General features: G+C 37.8%; 1 protein-coding gene across 1 annotated transcript in view; it reads left to right on the top strand.

Annotated features, from left to right (window-relative positions):
- C7 (complement C7) overlaps positions 1-24471 on the top strand; it is a 56058-nt gene that overhangs the window by 5793 nt on the left and 25794 nt on the right. Inside the window, exons 3-9 of the mRNA XM_042951286.1 lie at positions 27-102; positions 5398-5539; positions 7738-7885; positions 8934-9072; positions 17358-17528; positions 19978-20221; positions 22362-22472. Coding sequence (XP_042807220.1) covers positions 27-102; positions 5398-5539; positions 7738-7885; positions 8934-9072; positions 17358-17528; positions 19978-20221; positions 22362-22472 — 1031 coding nt within the window. The remainder of the gene's footprint in view (positions 1-26; positions 103-5397; positions 5540-7737; positions 7886-8933; positions 9073-17357; positions 17529-19977; positions 20222-22361; positions 22473-24471) is intronic.

Below are 24471 nucleotides of genomic sequence, written 5' to 3'. Positions count from 1 at the left end.
CTACCTGATTTATCATAATTTGGCAGTGCTTCCTCTCCAGTCAATTGCCAGTGGGATTCCTATGCCCTGTGGTCAGAATGCAGTGGTTGTACCAAGACTCAGGTAGGACCATACAAAACTTTGTATTTATTGTTTCCTATGCAGAAATAGCTTACATATAGACAAAATGACATTAGCTTTTGAATGTTATTTTTTATGTTGAAAATATAATTAGTAGTTTTAAAGGGAGAAAAGTATGACTCTAGTGATTAATAATGTAATAAAGTAATTTCTGCGTTTCCTATTTTTCTTGCAGGACTTTTCTAAATCTTACATTTGAGCCTAGAAATATACACAGGATATAGCAATTCACTAACTCTTTAACTAGAGAACTCTTTAATTAGAGGAATAGAGTAGCATGAAATGAAGATAGTAGGTAATTCAAAATCTGTTTCATATTTACTGGGTTCAACTTTTCTTCTTATCTGAAAGGAACGCTAACAAGTAGCAAAACTTTGTTTCACCTAATGAGCTGAATGATCATGAAAAGTGAAACATTTGCACCTTTTTAAAAAAGATTTTATATTTAAGTAATCTCTACACCCAAGGTGGAGCTCGAACCCACAACCCCAAGATTAAGAATCACCTGTTCTACTGACTGAGCCAGGCAGGTGTCCCTGTATTTTTAAACTTTTTAAACTTTAATTTCTGAGTAATACAAATAAAATACTGGACTTGATCTGGAGATTATAAAGTACTTCTAAAAGTGTTTTTTTTTTCCTTATAAGTTATTCATTGGAGGAAACAGGAAGGTCTAAATAAAGAAAACACTATTTACAATTTTACCATTTAAAAGAAACCGGGGGTGTCTGGATGGCTCAGTTGGTTAAGCGTCTGACTCCTAATCTCAGCTCAGGTTATGATCTCAGGGTCCTGAGTTCAAGTCCTGAATTGGGCTCCACACTGGGTATGAAGCCCACTTGAAAAAAAAAAGCATGAGATTTTAGAGGTTCCTGGGTGGCTCAGTTGGTTAAGTGTCCGACTTCAGCTCAGGTCATGATCTCACAGTTCGTGAATTTGAGCCCTGCAATGGGCACATGTTTGTGCTGACAGCTCGGAACCTGCAGCCTGCTTCACATTCTGTGTGTGTCTCTCTCTTTGCTCCTCCCCCACTTATACTCTCTCTATCTCTCTCTTTTTTTTTTCTCTCTCTCTCAAAAATGAATAGACATTAAGAAAAATTTTTTAAAAGAAACCAAAAAAAAAAAAAAAAAAAAAAAAAAGGGGCGCCTGGGTGGCTCAGTCGGTTAAGTGTCCGGCTTCAGCTCAGGTCACGATCTCGCGGTCCGCGAGTTCGAGCCCCGCGTCGGGCTCTGGGCTGATGGCTCAGAGCCTGGAGCCTGCTTCCGATTCTGTGTCTCCCTCTCTCTCTGCCCCTCCCCCGTTCATGCTCTGTCTCTCTCTGTCTCAAAAATAAATAAACGTTAAAAAAAAAAAAAAAATTTAAAAAAAAAAATTTAAAAAAAATTTAAAAAAAACCAATATACCATCATTTTGGTATTTATTCTTTCAATTTATCTTCTTTCTCTATGTTTATAATTTTTAAAAATACAATTGTTTGATTAAAGTTTTATATTCTACTATTTAAAAATTTTTGTTTGTTTGTTTATTAAAACTTTTAGAGAGAGAGAGCACAAGCTGGGTAGAGACAGAGGGAGAAAGAGAATCTTACGCAGGTTCCATGCTCAGTACCGAGCCCAATGTGGGGCTCAATCCTAGAGGCCTGGGATCATGACCTGAGCCGAAATCAGGAGTAGGATGCTCAACCGACTGAACATGTAGACACCCCTTTATTTGTTTATTAAAAAAATTGCTTTTAAGGTAAACTCCATGCCACACGTGGGGCTCAAACTCATGACCCCGAGATCAAGAGTCATATGCTCCACAGACTAAGCCAGCCAGGTACCCCTATATTCTATTTTACCATGATACTCTCAGCGTGAATTTTGACAGCTGTATTATTTGCCGTTATATGAATATACCCATCTTATATATCCACTTTCATATTGTTTGAGATTTAGATTACCTACATTTTTGTTTGAGTGAAACTTGAGTCAATATTTTTGTACATAGAAATCTGTCCTCTTTTCTGATAATTTTCTTAGGACAACTTCCACAAATATAATGTTCATGTTAAAGATTCTAAATATTTGAATGAATAAGTGTTTTTATTGAGATATACTTAACACATAACATTTATATTAGTTTCAGGTCTATAGCATGATTCTATAGTTGCAAAATATTTTAAAGGTGGTTCAGCTTGAATAAAAATGTGTATTTAAAAATCACTTTTTAATTCTTAAAATAACAGAACTGTATTACAGGAGATAATTTGTTTTATTTTTTTTATCAAAACAATTTTTTTAGATGTTTATTTTTGAGAGAGAGAGAGACAGAGCGCAAGCAGGGGAGGGGCAGAGAGAGGGAGACACAGAATCAGAAGCAGGCTCCAGGCTCCGAGCTGTCAGCACAGAGCCTGAGGAGGGGGTTGAACCCACAAATTGTGAGATCATGACCTGAGGGGAAGTTGGATGCTTAACCGACTGAGCCACCCAGGTGCCCTGATAATTTCTGTTTTGAAGCATCATCATAATCATCATTTTCATCAAACATTTAGTACCTACATGAGTGGTATTTACAAAACCAGTTACTCGAATGTGGAATTTGGCTTTGGGCAAATAGATGACTACTCTGAATACAGACAGGCAAATGGGTCCATGAATAACAAGGCAAAAATCAAATACTGACCACAGAAAACATTTTTATAATTTAAAAACAAGCTAAGAAAGAACACTAAATAGAAAGGGATGAGAGGTATTTTTCATATTAGTAATTTTTTTCTTTGCATGAAGGTCATCATGCAATGATTACATCCCTAGATGGTAACGACAACATTTTCATCCAGAGAGAGACAAGTGAAAATGGAAACGGGGTCATAAGATCAGAAGTTGTCAGGTGAGAATATGGCTGCTCACAGTGGGCAGCTGTCGAGGTCATCCTTGTATGTGGAGAGAGGGAAGCATTACTTAGATGAACAACACAATCTGTGCTTTGGAACTTCAGAAAAGGACACTTTAAGAAGACACATTATGAGAGGCGTCTTCATCAATCAAATACAGAAACTAGAAACTTATGAAGGAACTGCACTGAGTTCTATTCCCCTCTCATATTCCTCCATGGCTCCTCTGCTCAGATACAATGGAAGGTGCCAGCACCAGGCCCAGGTTGACACACAGCTGCTCAGAGATCAAACTGCATTACCGTGACCCTTTGTTCCAATGAGTCCCCACTTCTAACCCAGTTTAGGATGGATGAGGAAATTCAACGTTGGTTTGTGATGAGGGATAGAAGCAAAAATGTGTTCGCATTTAGCCCAGAAGGCTGACCTATAGCTGCGTAGTTCCGATAAGTATCAAATATGTACTGGTTGCTGCATTCTTCGAGTCTCATGACTGTTCATCTCACTTGTTAATATCAAGCTGAATGATAAGCATCGGAGAAACCCTGTGAAACTACTTTTAAGAGTAGAAATTTGAAAAAGACATTTATGATCTAATATTCCCTGCACATCCCCTCCCCTTTGAGCACTTAATATAATAACCACCATCTTCACACAGTAAAAGTGCAGCTCTTTCTCCCCACGGGCCCTGTCCCCGTGCTATAATAAAAGCACCTTTTTGCACCAAAAATGTCTCAAGAATTCTTTCTTTCTTTCTTTTTTTTTACTTTTTACTTTTTTCTTTTTCCTTTTTAATTTTTTTAATTTGTAATTTATTTTTTATTTTGTTTTATTTTTTATTTTTTTAAATTTACATCCAAATTAGTTAGCATATAGTGCAACAATGATTTCAGAAGTAGATTCCTTAGTGCCCCTTACCCATTTAGCCCATCGCCCCTCCCACAAGCCCTCCCGTAGCCCTCAGTTTGTTCTCCATATTTATGAGTCTCTTCTGTTTTGTCCCCCTCCCTGTTTTTATATTATTTTTGTTTCCCTTCCCTTATGCTCATCTGTTTTGTCTCTTAAAGTCCTCATATGAGTGAAGTCATATGATTTTTGTCTTTCTCCGAGTGACTAATTTCACTTAGCGTAATACCCTCTAGTTCCATCCATGTAGTTGCTCAAGAATTCTTCCTTGACCATTCGCTTCTGACCCCACATCAGTTTGTAGATCCAGTCTTCCCTGTTGATCTTTGCTCAAGGTTTAAATTCTCTGGAATGTCAGATTCTTTTTTTTTTTTAAATGGGGAAAAGATGAGTACAGGAAGAGGCTTAAGTGATGCATCTTTGATTGCTGTTGGGCAGGAAAAGGATTTTGTGGACCTTAATTTTTGTTTAAGTATTAGATATATGTGTTCACATTGATAAAATGAACTTTAGGATGACTTAGGTGTTTCTCAGTTGGCTTGATGATTTCCTCAATTTTCCCATACTTTCTCTCCCAGAGATTTGCCTTTGACATATTTCCCACTTCAGAGGCCAGTGATTTTTATTATCTAGTAAAATTCCGTTGCAGAGGTAGCTTCACCTTTGGATGACCGAGGTTTTGTGCTGTAAATTTGACTTCCATATTAGCATCTTTCTCTCCAGATTTATTTTGCATTGCCTTCCTGAAGAAGGCTTACCATTCAGCTCAAATCAATTGCCACCATTTTTCTAAAGTTTTTTTTTCCTTTTTTTTTTAAGAGTTATTTTTTATTTTTTATTTTTTTGAGAGAGAGAATGAGAGTGCACCTGGGTACACACGAGCCAGGGAGGGGCAGAGGGAGAGAGAAAGAGAATCTCAAGCAGGCTCCTTGCCCAGTGCAGAGCACCACGTGGGGCTCAGTCTCACGACTCTGAGATCATGACCTGAGCCCAAATCAAGAGTCGGCCCCTGAACCCACCTGAACCCAGGTACCCCTCTAAAGGTTTTTCTAACTTTACTTCTTAACCATTGTTCCCAGTATCCTTCCCGCCCTCTGACAAAATCCATTTCTCCTTTCTAGTTGGCACACAGCTTGAGCAGAAACATTAAACGTTCTATATCGTAACTTATTTGCTTATATGTCTACCCAACTAACTCTTTCAAGTTGCTTTTTTTAAGAGCCACTGTTTTTATTACTATTATTTTTTTAATACTCAACCCTGAGAATAAATACATAGCTGGGAGAACGTCACAAATAATAATCCAAGTGTCACTTGTCACCCACTCCAGGACAAGTAGGTCTGTGGGTTTATTGATTTGGGAGGTTTTACATCTGTGGAACACCAGAACAATTTCCTGAACGCTGTTTCTTCAATTGCATTAATTTCTCTCAGATTTGTTTCTCAAATAAAGGAAAGGAGATATCAGAAAGTACTACCTGTTCTGTGTTTAGACTCGCAGGCGGTCAATAGCTGTTTACGGACAGTATGGCGGCCATCCCTGTGTCGGAAATGCATTTGAAACACAATCGTGTGAACCTACCCGAGGATGTCCAACGGAAGAGGGATGTGGAGAGCGTTTCAGGTGTTTTTCAGGTATGTTTTCATAGGCTTTGCAGGCAGGGTGTAATTTCAAATGCTATTTGGTTAACTTGCTCAGTATGTATTTGTTGACTTTTACTGAATGTGTATTGGCCTTAAAATTAATTTCAGGCCAATATCAGTAGGATTTTTATTGGCATATTAATTACATACTCAGCTATCATTATTTAGAGTGCAAGAGGAGGCATCTGGTAAGAAAGGTAAGGATACTCCTCCCTTCTTTGAAAAGAAATATGGCTGTTGCCAGACCCAAACAGTTTTTGACATTGCATTGTTGGCGGAGATGTAGAGTGAGTCCGGTACACTGAGATTAGGCAAAAATAATGTTACTGCCCAAATTATCATTATGTTTACAAGAGAAGCAACTCTAATTAGCTAATCAAGGAGTAATACAGGTCACTTCTATACACTGGGTGATTGAAACACAATTTCAAGTTTTGGCATTGAGTATTATTTGACCTAGTGTTTATGTATCATTTGTGCAGTGAAGTTAATTCAACGTTTACCAAATATTCATTATTATTACTATGTTCCAGATACAATGGTAAGGATTGTGGATATACAAATGAAATGCTTAGTCTCTTCCCTGAAAAATATTAAAGTTTATGCACAGAATAGTTCATAATTAATCTCTGTGTTAGAAGTGCTCCTCAACAAGACCTGTCAAACTCCTATTTTACTTTCAAAACCCAGATCAGGTGACTCCTCTTTTCAGAAGCATTCCTTAACTTCCCAACTGATAGAGATAATTAACAAATCACTTCTCTGTGTTCCTTACATACATTGTACTATCTGTGATCTGGAGAATTTACTGGCCTGGTTATCTCTCTTGGAGACAGTGAACTCCTTGAGGATATGGATTATATTGCTTTAATTTTTTAATGTTTATTTATTTTTGAGAAAGAGAGAGACAGACAGAGTGTGAGCAGGGAGGGGCTGAGAGAGGGGGAAACACGGAATCTGAAGCAGGCTCCAGGCTCCGAGCTGTCAGCACAGAGCCTGACGGGGGGCTCAAACTCACAAACCACCAGATATGACCTGAGCCGAAGTCAGATGCGTAACTGACTGAGCCACCCAGGTGCCCCTGTTGCTTTAATTTTTGCATCTGGAATACTTGGTACATAGTAGACTGTCCACAACATTGGATCGGATTGAGTGAGAGCATAGTGGGATGCATGCTATACCGTCAGGACAGTTGCATGCAATGCACACTATGAGGACACAGAGGAAGGACATGCACTATAGCCTGTGGAGGAGGGATGGTCTCTAAGAGGAGATGATGTTTAATTTGGTCCTTGAAGGACAGGTTGGTGACAGGTAGAGAAACCCTTCTAGTCTGAGGGAACCGTAAGTGCAAGGTCAGTGGAGATGACAGAAGCCTGGCCTTTTATTCATGCAGGTGTGACTATCGCATCAGAAGCTGGTAGGAGAATGGCTGGAGATGATGCTGGGGAGGTAGGCAAGGGTTAGATCATCTGATACCCTCCAGTGCTTCCTTGATTCCTGGGATGTATGTCTATCATAGCAATTACGTTGCTGAATTATAATGATCTATGTCTTCATAGTCCTTTCTGTTAGCTTGTAAAGTATATGAAAAGCCCAGCATACCATTTTTATTTATATTTGTACCTAACACCTGGAAGAGTGTCTTGCACAGAGTATATGCTAAAGACGTGATGAGTGTTAACCTTTTGATCCAGTTTCTATGCTCTCAAAAGCTTACACATCAAATCACCAAAAGAAGCAGAGCTTTGACATCTTGGTCAGTGATGGCAAAAAATAAACTGAAAGTTGAAGGGCAGGATGTCAATCTATCTTCCCAGTGGTCGGCACTGTTTGATTCTGGAAGATTCAGACAAACTGCTTGGTTATGGGTGAGAGCCTGGAATTTGAATTCAGCTTCTATTTTCAATTTTGTGTCCAGCTGAGGTCAGAATCAGTTTTGTGTGTTGTAATATGAGGACCCAAATAATCACCAGTCTTTTCCTGGACATCTTGAGGACTGATCTCAAATTCACACTAGAATATTAGTACAATTTTGGGAATCAAAGGCAAAACCCTTTTGATCCCAGGTAGTTTTTCCCTTCTACCCTCTTTTATTTATTTATTTATTTATTTATTTATTTATTTATTTATTCATTCATTCATTCATTCATTCATTCATTCATTTATGGGGCTTATCTTGTGTACAGGCCAGTGCATCAGCAGATCTTTGGTTTGCAATGGGGATTCTGACTGTGAAGAGGATAGTGCTGATGAAGACAGATGTGAGGACTTAGAAAGCAGACCTTCGTGTGACCTTGATAAACCTCCTCCCAACATAGAACTTACTGGAAATGGGTAAGGTGCTGGCCAGTTTTCTGTGCACACTGATGGATAGTAGCTTTTCATTTTGTTTTGTTTTATTTTATGGTTTGGTAAGTCTGATAACAAATCACCTAATAGCTCAGCCTTTGGCTCAGAGCTCTTTGCCACATCCTGAAACTTTTCATTCATACCTGTATACTTGAAAATGTATGTGGTAAATGCAGAGTGTCCAATTGTCCCTAGACTGTCCTGCTTTTAGCGCTGGAGGTCCTATGTCCAGGGACACCCCTCAGACCTGGGGAAACCTGGATAGTTGGTCACCCTACGGGAGAGAGGTAGAAATAGAGAGAGACAGAGGGAGAGAATTGATTCAATGACAGTGATGTGAGGCTCCTTATGAGAATGAAGAGACAATAGAGTAAGAACAGAGAAAGAAGAGAGAAAGTAACGTATTGGAATATTGAGGCTTGAAAAGTAATTGTCTGAACTGGCTGGGAACTTTCATTTTCAAGTGAAGTTGGGACAATCCCATGTTTGTCTTTCCAAAAAGAATTCTGAGGAATTTTGAGGGTCAGATCCAAGTTGAAGATTTCAAGACTTTAAAACAGTCTATTTTAGAGTGATAGAAGTGGCTTTTCTATCCTAGTTTAAAATTCATTAACAGAAAAATGGTAAAATTACTCTAAAGAGTATACCATTCAGTATACTAAGAGGCAAATTAGTTGAAATTTGTTGTAGAAAGTTCTTTCTCCTCATGAGTCATCTTAATTGTATTGGTTTTATTTATAGATTCAACTCAAAACCAGCTGTTGCCATAAATACAAAAGGGCTATGTTTTCCAAACATGTTCTTAGGCTGAAGGATGTTGGATTTCTCCAGTTATTAGTTTTAGCTATTATACCACCCAGGGGAGGTTGGATAATATATGGTATGCATTAGGACATTGTTCTCTTTATTTGAGCTCTCTCAAAGAGATACTTCACTATATTTCAAAAATTTCTGGAAGTTCTTCTTCAGAAACTGCTATTTCTGATTTCTAACCATCTTTTCTTCCTTCCTTCCTTTTTTTTTTTTTAAACAGTTACAACGAACTCACTGGCCAGTTTAGGAACAAAGTCATTAATACTAAAAGTTTTGGTGGTCAATGCAGAAAGGTGTTTAGTGGGGATGGAAGAGATTTTTATAGACTGAGTGGAAATATCCTCTCCTATACATTCCAGGTACTTAATTTCATTGATTTAATTTATTTTTAATCTGTGAATTATTGCCAGAGGTCATTATTTATGTGATATTGATTTTTTGGTATTTGTTGAGAATTTATTTGTGGCCTAATATTTGATCAATTCTTATAAATGATTTATATGGGCTTAGAAAGAACACATATTCTTTAACTCTGGGGTACAGGGAAATGATACTTTAATTTGTCTCATTTAAGCTGAAATATTCTTTTGCCTCATTTTCAAGTCCATGGACCACATGGGCCCCAAATAGGATGGTCTGTCCCTGTACAGTGTCAAAACTCAAGGCCCTGGCCATGACTGGTCATGATAATCTCTTCGCCACTGCCACAGTGTCAGCTCACTTAAAAATGCGTTTACTGTTAAATTGTAAAATATTTCATATATACAAAACAGTGTAAGTAACATAAACATACAGTTTGAAGAAAACTAATTAGATGAATACTCATATATGCCAACCACATACCTTAAGAAATAGAACATTGCCAATGACTTAAAGGCTCCCATCTACCCCTCTCTGGTCACATCCTCCCCACTCTGACAAACCACCATCTTCTGTTTTGTATTAACCACTTCTTTGTTTTTCTGTATATGTTTATCTCATATGTATTTGTCCCTACATAAAAAATTTGTGATTAGTTTTATCTATTTTTTGCCATTTGTGTAAGTAAATCTTATAGTATATGTTCTTCTATGACTTTTTCCCCCCTCAAAAATCACAGTTTTGAAATTTATTCATGTTAATCTAGATGACGTTTTTTATTGCTGGTTCTACTTTTTTCTTATGAAATTGCCTTGCACATTCTTGTGCATGAGTTCCATGCAAATGAACTAGATTTTCTCTAGGGCATACACCTGGTACTTGGATTGCTGCCTTGCAGGTTATCATAGGTTACACTTTACTCAGTAAAGTTTCCAAAATGGATATATCATCAATTAATACCCGATCTGCAATGTGGAAGGGTGGCCTGTGCTCCATATCCTTGTGAACGTCTGTATTGCTAGACTTTTAAATTTTCCTTAAGGTCTCAGGGTCTTCTTTCCAGGCTTCTGCTTCTTGCAAGCTGTTTCTGTCACACATGCCTAACCTCATTCTATTCCATGATTTCAGCACAAAATCCACTCACACAAAAAACAGTTATGGCTTTAGGGGGAGAATCCTGAACATTGGAAGGGGATATTCTGTTGGAGTAGTGCCAACACATTCCACAAAAATGGTGGACATCCTCTGTCTTAAAACATCTGTCCTTAGAGTGCCAGTAGGGGAGAGGGGCAGAGGGAGAAAGAATCTTAAGCAGGCTCCATGCTCAGCATGGAGCCCAATGCAGTGCTCGATCCCATGACCCTGGGATCATGATCTGAGCCGAAATCAAGAGTTGGAGCTGCTCAGGCGCCCAAAACATCTGTCTTTCTAGAACCTCAACAGATCAAGATTTCTGGTCTCATCTCATTTTGGCATCTTGTTCTCTTCTTCCAGGATCTCCTCTCTCATTTCTTTCCTCCCTTCTTCCCAGAATTCTAAAAATTTCCAGTTCAGTGCTTCTTATCTCTTAGTCCCGAATTTGCAAACTAAAACTATTGGGATGTTCAGATAGAAGGGCTTTTCGTTTACCAAAATAAACCCCCTTCAGAATGCAATTTTGATTATAAACAGCAAATAGCATCATCCTCTGACTTACAACAGAATAAGTTATATTTAAGAGTTATTGTATCATGAAAATGGAAACTGGAACCGATCTGAAAAATAATGATAGGTACCAATTTTTGATGACCTACTCTGGCATCTGTACTGTTTTAGGCAATTTGTATAGGTTTAATCCTCATAACATCTTTGGAAGGTAAGTAATATTTTACTATTGTATATATGTAGACATTGAGGCTCAGAGGACTCCAGCTGACTTGCTCTAAATCGCCAAATTAGTAAGTAGTACAGCTTGGATCCAGCCTGTCAGACCTCACAGCCCTTTGTTTTTCTAGTATGTTTTACTCTCCCAGTATCTTGTATTTAACTGCTTTTTCAACTCTAAATTCTATATGGTGTATAATACGTATTGTAATTTAACCATTGGCCAGAAGGGAGAATGTGACATAGGCATATGTAGAAAATTTTTTTCTCCTATTCCTAGGAGGATGGGTTGATAATTCTTCATAATTATAAGAGGGATAATTGCATATATATTTTTGGATCAAATTTAGAATGTTACAGAGGAGAGAAAATAATGAGAGAATTTCTGACATAGTTGGAGGACAGACATGCTGGAAGTCTGCAGTTTCTGAAGAAGAGAAATAATTTAATAACAGCATAATCCTGACATTCATTTCCCTCAGCATGGCTTGGTTTTTGGATTGACATCTGAAATGCCTTTCCAGTCACTGAATTTGAAGGAGTTTGTCAGAGTTAGAGGGAAATTATAGAGATGTTTTGAGGATCCAGCCTGAGGGAAGTGAGATGGAAGCAATGAGTCAGTCCCTGAAGTGCTAACCCCATGTGGATATGCAGGTGGTAAGTGTCTTCCACAGGCAGGTAGACCTGAGGCCACTGGGTGTTCAGCTACCTCTGAGTGGAAGATGACTTCTGACTTGTCGGAACATAAACATTAGTAAGTAAACACAGAACAGAATCAGTTAATTTCTCTTGTGATCTCTGTTTCAGTTTTGAGCATCGTAGTTTATCCAGGGCAAACCTGGTCTCTTGTTGACTACGCCACTTTCTTTGATGCCATGCACTTTCTCTGTCTCCTCATATTTTTCATCCCACAAGGAAGCCTTTGACACACAAGCACATTCCTGCTCCATGGTCGCTTTGGAAGGTGCCCCTCCTGTAGTTGTCTGGGAGGCTGCCGAAAGACTTTTTGTTCATTGTCAACTTGGAATGAGTCACAGATGGGAGTAAAAATTAGGGTGGAGAAAATGAATTACTTCCTGGATCCTCCTGTATTTAGTTTTGAATGCACTTCATTATATTTTGGGAAAAGAGATACTAGTGTATATCAAATAAGAATCACAAAATTATATTCTAACGTCATTTTAACTAATGATTAATGATCTGATCCTCTGCTTCCTCTGTTGGTCTGAATCTAGATATCTGAGATTTCTTTTTTTTTAGTTTTTAATTTTATTTATTTATTTTGAGAGAGATAGAGAGATACAGATGGGGGAGGGGACAGAGAAAGGGAGAGAGAGAATCCCAGGCAGGTTCCCTGCTGTCAGCACAGAGTCCGATGTGGGGCTCCATCCCACAAACTGTGAGACCACGACTTGAGCTGAAACCAAGAGTTGGATGTTCAGCTGACTGAGCCACTGAGGCATCCCTGGATATCTGAGATTTCTAAATCTACCTTTTAAACCAGGAATAATTTAAATGATGATCAAAAAATAGCTCACATACATTATATACTGTTCACTGTTTCAAGTGCTTAATGGATCTTCTTTTCTTTATAATAACCTAAAAAAAGTAGGCACTGTCATCTCTATTTTACAGTTGAGGAAACTGAAAAAAACAATGCTGAATGATTTACCCACAATCATAGAGGTAATAGATAACACACATGGATTCTGAACCCAAGAGTGTCTCCAGAACCCTTGTAACACACTATAGTTAAGTGGAGTTGGAGTATATATGAGTTTGATATATACGGAATGAAACCGTAGAGAGAAAAATGGAAGCTGTGGGAGAGGGAATGAATAATGAATTTAATAAGTCCTTGGAAGAGGTGGGAAGGAATGCAATACAGAGAAGAGACAGAGAAGTTAGCTTTATTATTTTTGTTTGTTTGTTTGTTTTTGGAGGATAACTCAGGTTTTTTTTTTTAAATATAATTTATTATCAAGTTGGCTAACATACAGTGTATACAGTGTGCTCATGGTTTTGGGGGTAGATTTCTGTGATTTATCACTTATATACAACACCCAGTGCTCATCCCAACAAGTGCCCTCCTCAATGCCCATCACCCATTTTCCCCTCTCCTTTGCCCCTCCGCCATCAACCCTCAGTTTGTTCTCTGTATTTAAGAGTTTCTTATGGTTTGCCTCCCTCTCTGTTTGAAACTATTTTTTCCCCTTCCCTTCTCCCATGGTCTTCTATTAAGTTTCCCAAGTTCCACATGTGAGTGAAAACATATGATATCTGTCTTTCTCTGACTGACTTATTTCACTTAGCATAATATCCTCCAGTTCCATCCATGTTGTTGCAAATGGCAGGATTTCATTCTTTCTCATTGCCAAGTAGTATTCCATTGTCTATATAAACCACATCTTCTTTATCCATTCATCAGTTGATGAACATTTGGACTCCTTCCATAATTTGGCTAATGTTGAAAGTGCTGCTATAAACATTGGGGTAAATGTGCCCTATGAATCAGCACTCCTGTATCCTTTGGATAAATTCCTAGTATGCTATTGTTGGGTCATAGGGCAGTTCTATTTTTAATTTTTTGAAGAACCTCCAGACTGTTTTCCAGAGTGACTGCACCAGCTTGCATTCCCACTAACAGTGCAAGATAGTTCCTGTTTTTCCACATCCTTGCCAACATCTGTTGTTTCCTGAGTTGTTAATTTTAGCCATTCTGACCAGTGTGAGGTGGTATCTCAGTGTGGTTTTGATTTGTATTTCCCTGATGATGAGTGATGTTGAGCATTTTTTCATGTGTCTGTTGCCATCTGGATGTCTTCTTTGGCAAAGTGTCTATTTGTGTCTTCTGCCCATTTCTTCACTGGGTTATTCATTTTCCGAGTGTTGAGTTTGATAAGTTCTTTATAGACTTTGGATACTAATTCTTTATCTGATATGTTATTTGCAAATATCTTCTCCCATTCTGTTGGTTGCCTTTTAGTTTTGATGATTGTTTCCTTTACAGTGTAGAAGCTTTTTAGCTTGATGAGGTCAAATAGTTCATTTTTGCTTTTATTTCCCTTGCCTTAGAAGATGTGTTGAGCAACAAATTGCCGCAGCTGAGGTCAAAGAGGTTGTTGCCTGGTTTCTTTTCTAGGGTTTTGATGGTTTCCTGTCTCACATTGAGGTCTTTCATCCATTTTGAGTTTATTTTTGTGCATGGTGTAAGAAAGTGGTCCAGTTTCATTCTTCTGCATGTTGCTGTCCCGTTCTCCCAGCACCATTTACTAAAGACACTGTTTTTTTTCCTATCGGATACTCTTTCCTGCTTTGTCAAAGATTAGTTAGCCATACATTTGTGGGTCCAATTCTGGATTCTCTGTTCTATTCCATTGGTTTATGTGTCTGTTTTTGTGCCAATACCTTACTGTCTTGATGATTACAGCTTTGTAGTAGAGGCTAAAGTCTGGAATTGTGATGCCTCCTGCTTTGGTTTCCTTTTTCAACATTACTTTGGCTATTTGGGGTCTTTTGTGGTTCCGTACAAATTTTAGGACTGTTTGTTCTAGCTTTGAGAAGAATGCTGGTGCAATTTCGATTGGGATTGCATGAAATGTGTAGATTTATTTGGATAGTAGTGACATTTTAGCAATATTTGTTCTTCCAATCCAAGAGCATGGAATGTTTTTCCATTTCTTTATATCTTCTTCAATTTCCTCCATAGGTTTTCTATAGCTTTCAGCATACAGATATTTGAACAACTTTGGCTAAGTTTATTCCTATTTTATGGTTCTTGTGCAATTGTAAATGGGATCAATCAGAGAAGTTAGCTTTAGATGGAGGAGGGACACCTGTGGAAGAAAGGAAGAGGAGAAATGTAAATATGTTTGTCGATTTGTTAGCCAGAAATTTAGGAATCCTCTGTCTGGTAATTGGAATGTTTGTAAAGAAAGAGGTTAAGGTCATTTTCTGAAAGTGAGGAAAGTGGTTCTAAGATTGGGAGATTGAGGTAGGGGTTGAACTTTTGAAATAGGTACTGTAGAAAATGGGAAAGAAAGAGAACGGACTAAAGAAATATAGGGCTGCTGGACTGCATTGAGGGTTCCCCTGAGATCAGAAATCATGAATGGACTTACAGTGGTACCCATCTATAGCTGTGTGATTTTTCTATTGTAGTGCTAAGTAGCTTGGCTGTGAGCATTGAACCAGGTTGGAATTCTGCCTGGCAAGCATGATGGCAGGGTCTATCTAGGCGAGGATGTTAAGTTCATTGATGAGAAACTGTTGAAGTCATGAACCATGAAGGCTATCCGAAAAAGAAAGAAGTGAAAAAAAGGAAGGTGCTGGTAGGGAGAGAGAACGGAAACTAAGTTGAAGAACTTGCCTCTACGAAGTTGAATAATTGCTCTGGTGATGATAGTATGAGAGTCAAAAGAGTAATAGGTGGCAGACTGTAGGATGTTTGAGTTTGTGATTTTAGAGGAAGGATCGTCTGAGAGAATTCAGGATTCAAAGTTAGATGGGAAAGAGAGTATCAATTCAGGGTCATTTAAGAAAATCACATTAGCCTGAAAAAGATGACTTGGCAGCCATATGTAGAGCAGACGAGAGTGAGGAGGTGCTGAACTAAATCATCTAAGAGGCTTATTTGCATGAATCGAGTATTTGAATTGTAGATCTGAAGATGAGGGAAAATAGGTTTTCTTTCTTTCTTTTTTTTTTTTTTACATCAAAAGGAAGATAGATAACTTCTCTTTCTTAAGAGAGAGAGAGAGAAAAAAATTAAATTGTGTGCCTATCTAAAGCCTAATAGGACCAAAACAGTATCTAGTGGCTGCAGAAATCTCTAATAGCATTCTTATTAACGTCTTCTTTGTAGTCAATAATAAGACATATATTCTCCATCTCAGCTTTGAGCTAAACTTATGCATTTGACTTTGAAATAGATCCATTTCATAATTTAATGAAAATAATGCCCTAATAAAAGATATGAATAAATCTATCTTTTCGTATCTTGTGGTGTGTTCTTAACATTCATGCATAATTTTGAACATGGGCAATGATAAAAGTAATATAATATTTTCTGGCATTTTCCTGATGAATTTCTTTCCAGTCTTTTTTTTTTTTTTTTTTTTTTTTGACTGGGGAATATACTTGCATTGATGTAATTAACAGGATTATCACATTTATAACAGTTTCTCATTTAACATGAGTATTTCTCTTCATAGGCATCATTGAAAATGACTGCATAATAGTCTGTCATTTTCTTTCCTTTTAGGTTTGTGTTTAAAGTATATCATACCCATCATTTTAATTTTCCCTGTGTGTTTGTTTTTTTTTTTTTTTTCCCTGTGCTTTTTTATACTTCGATCTCAAACACAGATGTGTGTGGATATATGCTAACAACACAAATGCTCGCGGAAACACAGTTACTGATTTGACTGTTTTATATGGAGCAGACACGGTGAGAGGGAGTCCTCGTGCGTGTCTTGTTTTATTCTCGCGGTGATTGGCATTTGTTAGCAAATTAATTGCCCATGACTTTTAAAATTTTCGAGATTTTTGTGTCAAGATTCAGATTTATCTCCTTTCTTGAAAACAGATCACCTGTCAGTGCTAGCACCTGTAGTTACACATGGTAACTGTATGATGGAGTCCTGCGTTGGTACCCCTTTTCTACAGTGCGTGTGTTCACTTCATCACCCTGCCTTCCCCTGGATGCCTCCAACATTTATATTACTTGCCAGCCCCCTGTAGGCATTTTATTTTGACACTTGATCTAGGATAAAGTAAGGGATAAATAAATGATTATCTTCTTCATCAGTGCTGGAGCTGTCATGACTCTGTTAGCCACATGTGACTATCCTGTTGCCTGCTTCAAAATTCTTGTGGGATGGCCTTTTCTTCTACTATCTATCACAGAAAAAAAAAATCCAGTTTCAGCATTAATTAGAAAGTTATAGCTACTACTGGATCACATAGAACATTCCCAAAGTCCAAAAGATCTACATGCTTCAGATCACCGATTTGCATTTCTGTTCCCTTTTATTAGATGAAAAATCAAGAGCCAAGTGCTTTTCAGTTCTCTGTTAGTATGGTTTTGTTAATTTTCTGACTTCTGGCCTAGATGTTGACATTAAACAAAATGGGAGATGTGTGTACACAAATGTATTCTGTGAATCACTTGGGATTACCATTACTGAGACCATGTCTCCTGCTTAACAAAGAATAATTATAGAATGGACTCTATTCCTTATATTTATATGGGCCTGGTCACAATGAGAGCCACAGTTGTTTTGTGTCAATGAAGAGCTTTCTTTTTTTGGAGAGGATTGTGTAAAGAAAGTATTCACGTTAAAGGATCCATGGCAAAAGATTTTGGGTTATACCCAAGGCCTTGATTTAGTCACAACAAAACTTTTCATTTTCTTTATAGGTGAAGATAAATAATGATTTTAATTATGAATTTTACAACAGTAGCTGGTCTTATGTAAAACATACTTCAGCAGAATATACATCATCTAGTAAGAAACGCTCCTTTTTTAGATCTTCAGCATCTTCTTCGTATAGTCATATTTCACATAGCAATGAAATCCAAAAGCAAAAGGTTAGTATGAAACATGAGTTAACTTTTCCATATTTTACTGCTTAAGTATTTCTAACATTAACAAAAGTGTATTTACCAAAAGGATCAGCTTTCATTTTTAAATTAGGGTAGTAGCATCTTCTTCAAAGAGACAATGTAATATATTTCCTTAAGAGGTAACATTGTATCTTGTCAATTCTCTTGGATAATATATCTATTAATACTTTGTCTTCTTTCTTTTCTTTCTTTCTTTCTTTCTTTCCTCTTTCTTTCTTTCTTTCTTTCTTTCTTTCTTTCTTTCTTTCTTTCTTTCTTTCGTCTATGACTAACCTGGGGCTGAAACTCACGACCTCAAGGTTAAGAGTTTCATGCTCCACTGCAGGCACTCCTATACTTTGTTTTTCTTATTAAAGTATTTTTACTTATTTGAAAATCTTAAAAAGCATTACTTTCAAATCTACTAGTGAAAATTTTCTTAAATTTCTAATTTATGATTGCTATACATGATTATATGTGTTATAGAATTGAAAAAATCCTGTTAATATATGCTTTCTAAACAGTAATGCTAGAATGTTTCTGAGAAGGTGCATAAAACTAAAAGATTTTAAAACACTTTGTTACTTTTGAGATACCACATTAAAAAAAATGTTATTTATTTATTTATTTATTTGTTTATTTTGAGAGAGAGAGAGAGAGAATGCATGTGAGGGCACGGGGGTAAGAGGAGGGGCAGAGAGAGAGAATTCCAAGCAGGCTAAGTGCTGTCAGCACAAAACTGGATGTGGGGCTTGATCTCTCAAACTGTGAGATCATGACCTGAGCTGAAATCATGAGTTGGACGCTTAAGTGACTGGGCCACCTAGGTGCCCTGAGATACCAAAATTTTTATCTGAGGAAGTTAAAAAACTTATTTTTAGATAGTTTGTTGTCTTAAGATACTAAAATTTTTATCTTGGGCAATCTGAACAGTTGAGATGACTTGTACTAATTGATGTGTACCTACTGCTGATGAATTTTCAGGTTGACCATCATTCAAAATCTGCATACTTCATCTCATTCTTGAAGTCAGTAACTTGATTAATAAATCACAGGGAGGTATAAAGGAATATTGATTTTGTTTGTTTTATGACTAAGAAGCTGACTATGGGAATAAGAATTGTATAAACATTTATTGTATTTATATTATTGTTCACAGAAATTAGGATTTGATATAAGGTAGATCTGTCTTGGACATCATTAAAAGATGCTCAGGAAGTGTTTCAAAGACCTCATATCCACTACGGGGTATTTACCCAAAGAATACAAACACTAATTCGAAAAGATAGATGCACACCTATGTTTATTGCAACATTATTTACAATAGCCAAATTATGGAAGCAACCCAAGTGTCCACTGATAGATGAATGGGTAAAGAAGGTATATTATATATATATACAATGGAATATTACTCAGGCATAAGGAAGAATGAAATCTTGCCATTTGCAACAACATGGATGGATCAAGAGAGTATAATGTTTAGTGAAATAAGTCATTCAGAGAAAGACAAATACCATATTATTTTACTCACATGTGGAATTTAAGAAAACAAACAACAGGGGCGCCTGGGTGGCTCGGTCGGTTAAGCGTCCGACTTTGGCTCAGGTCATGATCTCATGGTCCGTGAGTTCGAGCCCCACGTCAGGCTCTGTGCTGACGGCTCAGAGCCTGGAGCCTGTTTCAGATTCTGTGTATCCCTCTCTCTCTGCCCCTCCCCTGTTCATGCTCTGTCTCTCTCTGTCTCAAAAATAAATAAACGTTTAAATAAAAAAAAAAGAAAAAAGAAAACAAACAGCAACGAAAAGAGACAAACAAAAAAACCAGACTCTTAACTGTAGAGAACAAACTGATGGTTATCAGAGGGGAGGCAGGTGGGGGGGGGGGGATGGGTAAAACAGGTGATGGGGATTAAGGCGTGCACTTGTGATGAGCACCAGGTGGCATATGGAATTGTTGAATCACTATATTGTACACCTGCAACTAATATAACATGGTATGTAAATTACACTAAAATTAAAAAAAAAAAAGCCTCATTATAAAGTGAGGAACCATAGTATGAGATATAAATTATATGTTCACCTTACCTATAAGTCATTGTCAATGTATACTCCTTAGGGACACATTATTTTATATACCTATTTGTGAGCTTGTTTAGTAGGGAATGAAGATGATGCTTTTTTTTCTAGTTGAGATTTTAAAGGCCATATATGTAAGAAATTACATATCACTCAGATATTCCTATTTGGCATTCCAAAAACTCTTTAGATTGCTTCAGGTGAGTGAGCCCAGAAAAGACCTCATCATGCATCAAAAATAAAAATTCATATAGTTTGGGTCGGAGGTGGCAGTTGATGGAGACATTGAACAGGAAAGAAATTTCACTGACTTTTTATCTTCAAACTAAAACTCCTTTTATTCTTCCTTCTTCCCATAGAGTCATCAATTGTTGGTTGTCCAGAACACTGTGGAAGTGGCTCAGTTTATCAATAACAATCCAGAATTTTTACAACTTGCTGAGCCCTTCTGGAAGGAACTCTCCTACCTTCCCTCTCTGTATGACTATGGTGCCTACCGAAGATTAATCGACCAGTATGGGACACATTATCTGCAGTCTGGGTCCTTAGGAGGAGAGTACAAAATTCTATTTTATGTGGACCCAGAAAAAATCAAAGAAAGCGGTAGAGTATTAAAAAAATTTATTGACTACAAGCATTGCAGGAATTTTAATGGGGGAAATAACATGTAGTTAGCTTAAACTTTTAGAGATTTAAAGTATGACAAATAGAGATTAAATGGCAAAGGAATCCAAAGTGGTGTGAATCCATTATAATCTACTCAAACTCTTCAAACTGCCTACTCTTTTTGGCTAGTACCCTGAAATGTGAGATAACCATCATCATTACTGGCTGTCTCCAGGAGGTATTGATTGGATTTTTAGAATACTTTTTAATGTTTTCCATTTCTCAGCTTAAGTAATATTCTTTGAGGAAAAGCTAGTAAGGTATTATATTTCAGAAATCAAAATGTTTTAAAGAAGTATTTTATTTACCTCTGTTCGTTGCCACTCACATTCCTTTAAAAAAAAACCTGCTCTGGATATCACAAGTTTGCTTACTACCTAATTCTTATAATAATGTCTTGAATTTATTGGATGCCTTTCTTACAAGAGGCAAGTTACATGTTAGCAATGATCCTCACTGCTACCCAGAGAGATGGCCACTGTAATTCCTGTCCCACAGACTGAGACATGGTGAGTCAGTGTTAGATAAGACTCACCCAAGGGCATATGGGTTGTAAGGAGGTCTAACTTGCTCCCAAGTCAGCTGAACTTTTTCCTTATGCTATGTTGTTGCTAGAATGGCCTGCTTTTTGTTAGAATCAGTGCACACCACGGAGTTCATGATTTTTTGGACCCCATAGTAAGAGGACAGTCCTCACCATGTGTCCCAATGTGGGAGGGTAGAGGGTGGTGTCTTAGTGTCCATTCCTTCTCTCCAAAGACCTTTTGACTGGTTTACTAATATTCCAAGTCAAACCTACTTCTTCCCAACTTTGTCCTTCAGCTGATGTCCACACTTCCTTCTCCATTCCAAATCACCTCTTCGGGGTCTTTCTCTTCAGTCAAGGCTCCCTTACAACCTTGGAGGAGAATAACACTTACTACATGAGATTCAGAGGAAATCTTGTAACCTTCCCTTGTGGGTGAATTACAATATTTTTCTATGTTTCCATTGGCTTTTTTTTCCCCCAGTGGGCTTAGTTTTTTTGTTACCAGTTAAGATTTAACTAGAATTTGAACTTTTCTAACTTCCCTGGTTGGAAATGATGTATAAGCACAAGTTTTTTTGTAGCAATGACAGGGACAATATTTCTTTGGAAAATTAATCCAGCAAGTGGCTTGATCTAAACTTAGTTTCACTGCCTCCCAACCATTTATTCCTTAGCACTTAAAGAAATGGGGGAGAATTTTATTAAAGCTTTCCAATTTGGTCAAAACATATTTTTTAAGTAAAAATTTTACTCTTGAGAAGTTTCTGTCCTTCCTAAAAATTGTAACTGAAATATAATCAAAACTCCTGAGATGTAATAGACCCCCCCCATTATTCCTTAAGAAATATTGAGATTATTACAATACAGTTAGCAAAATTATATAAGAAAAATATATTTCCACACTTATTATTTTCTATCCTTCTTTAAAAAATGCATTGGCAAAACTCCATTTGATAACGAGTAGAAATTGTTACATTCTGAGGTTATGAGTTATGGGAAGGAATTGTTAGAAACTAGAGATAGTAAACATATTAAAATCAAGAGATTGAGGCAGTAGACCTGAGGTTTTAGGAATTAATTGCTATAGAATCAGAACCCAGCTTTTGGGGTTTCCAGTAGGTGGACTGGGACCATCACATGCCTACTTTTATCTGTTTGCTTCATACTTGAGAAGCTGACTGTATGTGGGTCAAAGATATCACTGTTCCGGGTGTTCCTTCCACTGTTTCATGTAGAAATCACCCCAGTCTCCTCTCTCTGATCCAAGAAAATAGAAGCCAAAATTTGCTGAATCATTTGAAAGTAAGTTTCAGACACACGATGCTTCATTCCTAAGTGTATGCATGTATGTGTTATTTTGTTTAATAACAAAAAAGATATTCCTTTTTCTGACCCTTGATCCTCCTACAGCACTTGAAAATGTCCCTATCATATCACTCTTGATTAGATGGCCACAATAGTAGAGTATCCCTATCCTCCCACCTGGCTGCATCTCAAAAGACGTGTTTAACAAATGCAGAAATAAAACCTTTAAAACTTTTCCCTCAGGTCTTAGTTCAACAGATATAAAGACATGTACTTCATCAAGTTTCAAATTTTTGTATTCGTCATCAAAGGGCAAATGCAAGGAGCTGGAAGATGCCTTAAAATCAGATTCAGGTAAATAAGAAGGGGGCAATTTGCATTACAAGCTTAATCTCCATCCCTCTCTCTTGTGGTTAATTCCTGGCCTCAAGGTCCTTTGAAATTTTAGCAGGTGTTCTATCTTGTGTTTTTAAAAATGTATTTGGTTATTTTTGCCTCTGCTCTCTCTTTCATATGTCATGACAGTGAGACACTGCCATGGAAAGTTCACTGGGTATCTCCTGGGCACTGTAGATGTGTCCTCAGCATAGACTACCTTTTCCACCTGCAGTGACAGTTGGCAATCCAGCCTAGAAAAAGGACACCAACAGGAGAGATTTAGTTCCACTCTGACATGGATGCTCAGATGCTGCTGCTGGTGGTGGTGGTGGTCGTGGTGATGGCAGAGGGAGTGGGGAAGGTGGTGTGCTATTCTTTGAGTGCTTAGAAAGGAACTGGAAAAAAAAAAAAAAAACTGATTTAGATTGTGTCTAGATGCCCTGTTAAGGAATTTGGATTTCATTCTGGTAACAAGGGGGTACCCTTAAAGGATTTAGTACAGGAAGTGATTAAATGAAAGGCTACAAAAGCATAAGAGACTGTTAAAAACTGAGAACAAACTGAGGGTTGATGGGGGGTGGGAGGGAGGGCAGGGTGGGTGATGGGTATTGAGGAGGGCACCTTTTGGGATGAGCACTGGGTGTTGTATGGAAACCAATTTGACAGTAAATTTCATATATTAAAAAAAAAATAAATGAAAGGCTACAAAGATAAAGTTGTAGAGAAAGAAGAGGGACTGAGAAGGGATAATCTGACAGGATAAGAATCAGTGAAGAGGTGCCTGGCTGCCTCAGTTTGGTAGAGCATGCAACTCATGAGTTTGGGCAAAAAGCCTACTGTAAAAAAAAAAAAAAAAAAAAAAAGAAGAACCAGAAAAGATCAGTAACATTAAAAATAAAGGAGAAAGAGAAGTCAATAAAGAGAAATTCTAGACAGAAGCTAAGTAAGAGAAGGGCTGGAGACTGTTCATTGAATTTGGTGATTACAACTTAACTTGCCTTACAGTGAACTTCTTAGTGTGGTAGCAATGGACTGAGCAGGTACTAGAGCTTAAATTCTCGGTGACAGCATAAATTGGGGCAAAGGTGAAGACTGACCCAGATGCCAGAGTTCTTACTGAGGAAGTGGGGATTCTTGGGATATTGGCAGATAACTGTAGGAAGGAGGAAGACAGAGGAATGAAACCAGGTGTATTTACTCATTCACTTCCTTCATTCATCAGCTGTTTATGGAGCCTGTGGTACATGCAAGGATTTGTTCTAGGCACTGGGGTACAAGCAGTGACATGCCGGAGAAAATGCCTGTCTTTGTGGAGTTGGCATGACAGAGGAGGAGGGCATGTTTTTTTTTGTTTGTTTTTTAAATTTTTTTAAAGTTTATTTATTTCAGAGAGAGAGGGGGGGATAGAGAGAGAGAATATTCATGAGCAGAGGAAGGGCAGAGAGAGAGGGAGAGAGAAAGAATCCCAATCCAACGCTGATGTGGGGCTCGAAATCACAAACTGTTAGGTCATGGCCTGAGCCGAAATCAAGAGTCGGACACCCAACCGACTGAGCCACCCATGTGCCCCAGGAGGACATGCTTTTGAAAGAGATGGAAATATGGTGATCTGGAAATAGAGATGAGTGGGAGCTTTGGGAAGATAGAGACATCAGTTATCAGCTGGGCTGGCTACTGGAAGCTGCTCACTGATTTTATTTGATGTTGTGTTTAACGCACACATAGCACACATAGTTAGGTATTATTCATATTCTCATTATACAGACAGGGACTCCGAGTGACAGAAAGATTGCCCACGATCACGTTTGGTAAGCGTCAGACATGAGATTCAAAGGCATGATGTGTGGCTTCACAGTCTGGGCTCCTGATTGTCGCACCATGCTGCTTGTCTAGGGGAAGAGGGCCAGAGGGAGCAGAGAGCTCCCTGAGGTATGGAGAGAGAGGCTACAGGCTTAAAAATAAAATTAAAACGGAT

This window comes from Panthera leo, chromosome A1 (assembly GCF_018350215.1).
Source record: "Panthera leo isolate Ple1 chromosome A1, P.leo_Ple1_pat1.1, whole genome shotgun sequence".
Taxonomy (NCBI): Eukaryota; Metazoa; Chordata; class Mammalia; order Carnivora; family Felidae; genus Panthera; species Panthera leo.
Note: the sequence above shows the minus strand (reverse complement) of the source record. Positions and strands in the feature narration are given on the sequence as shown.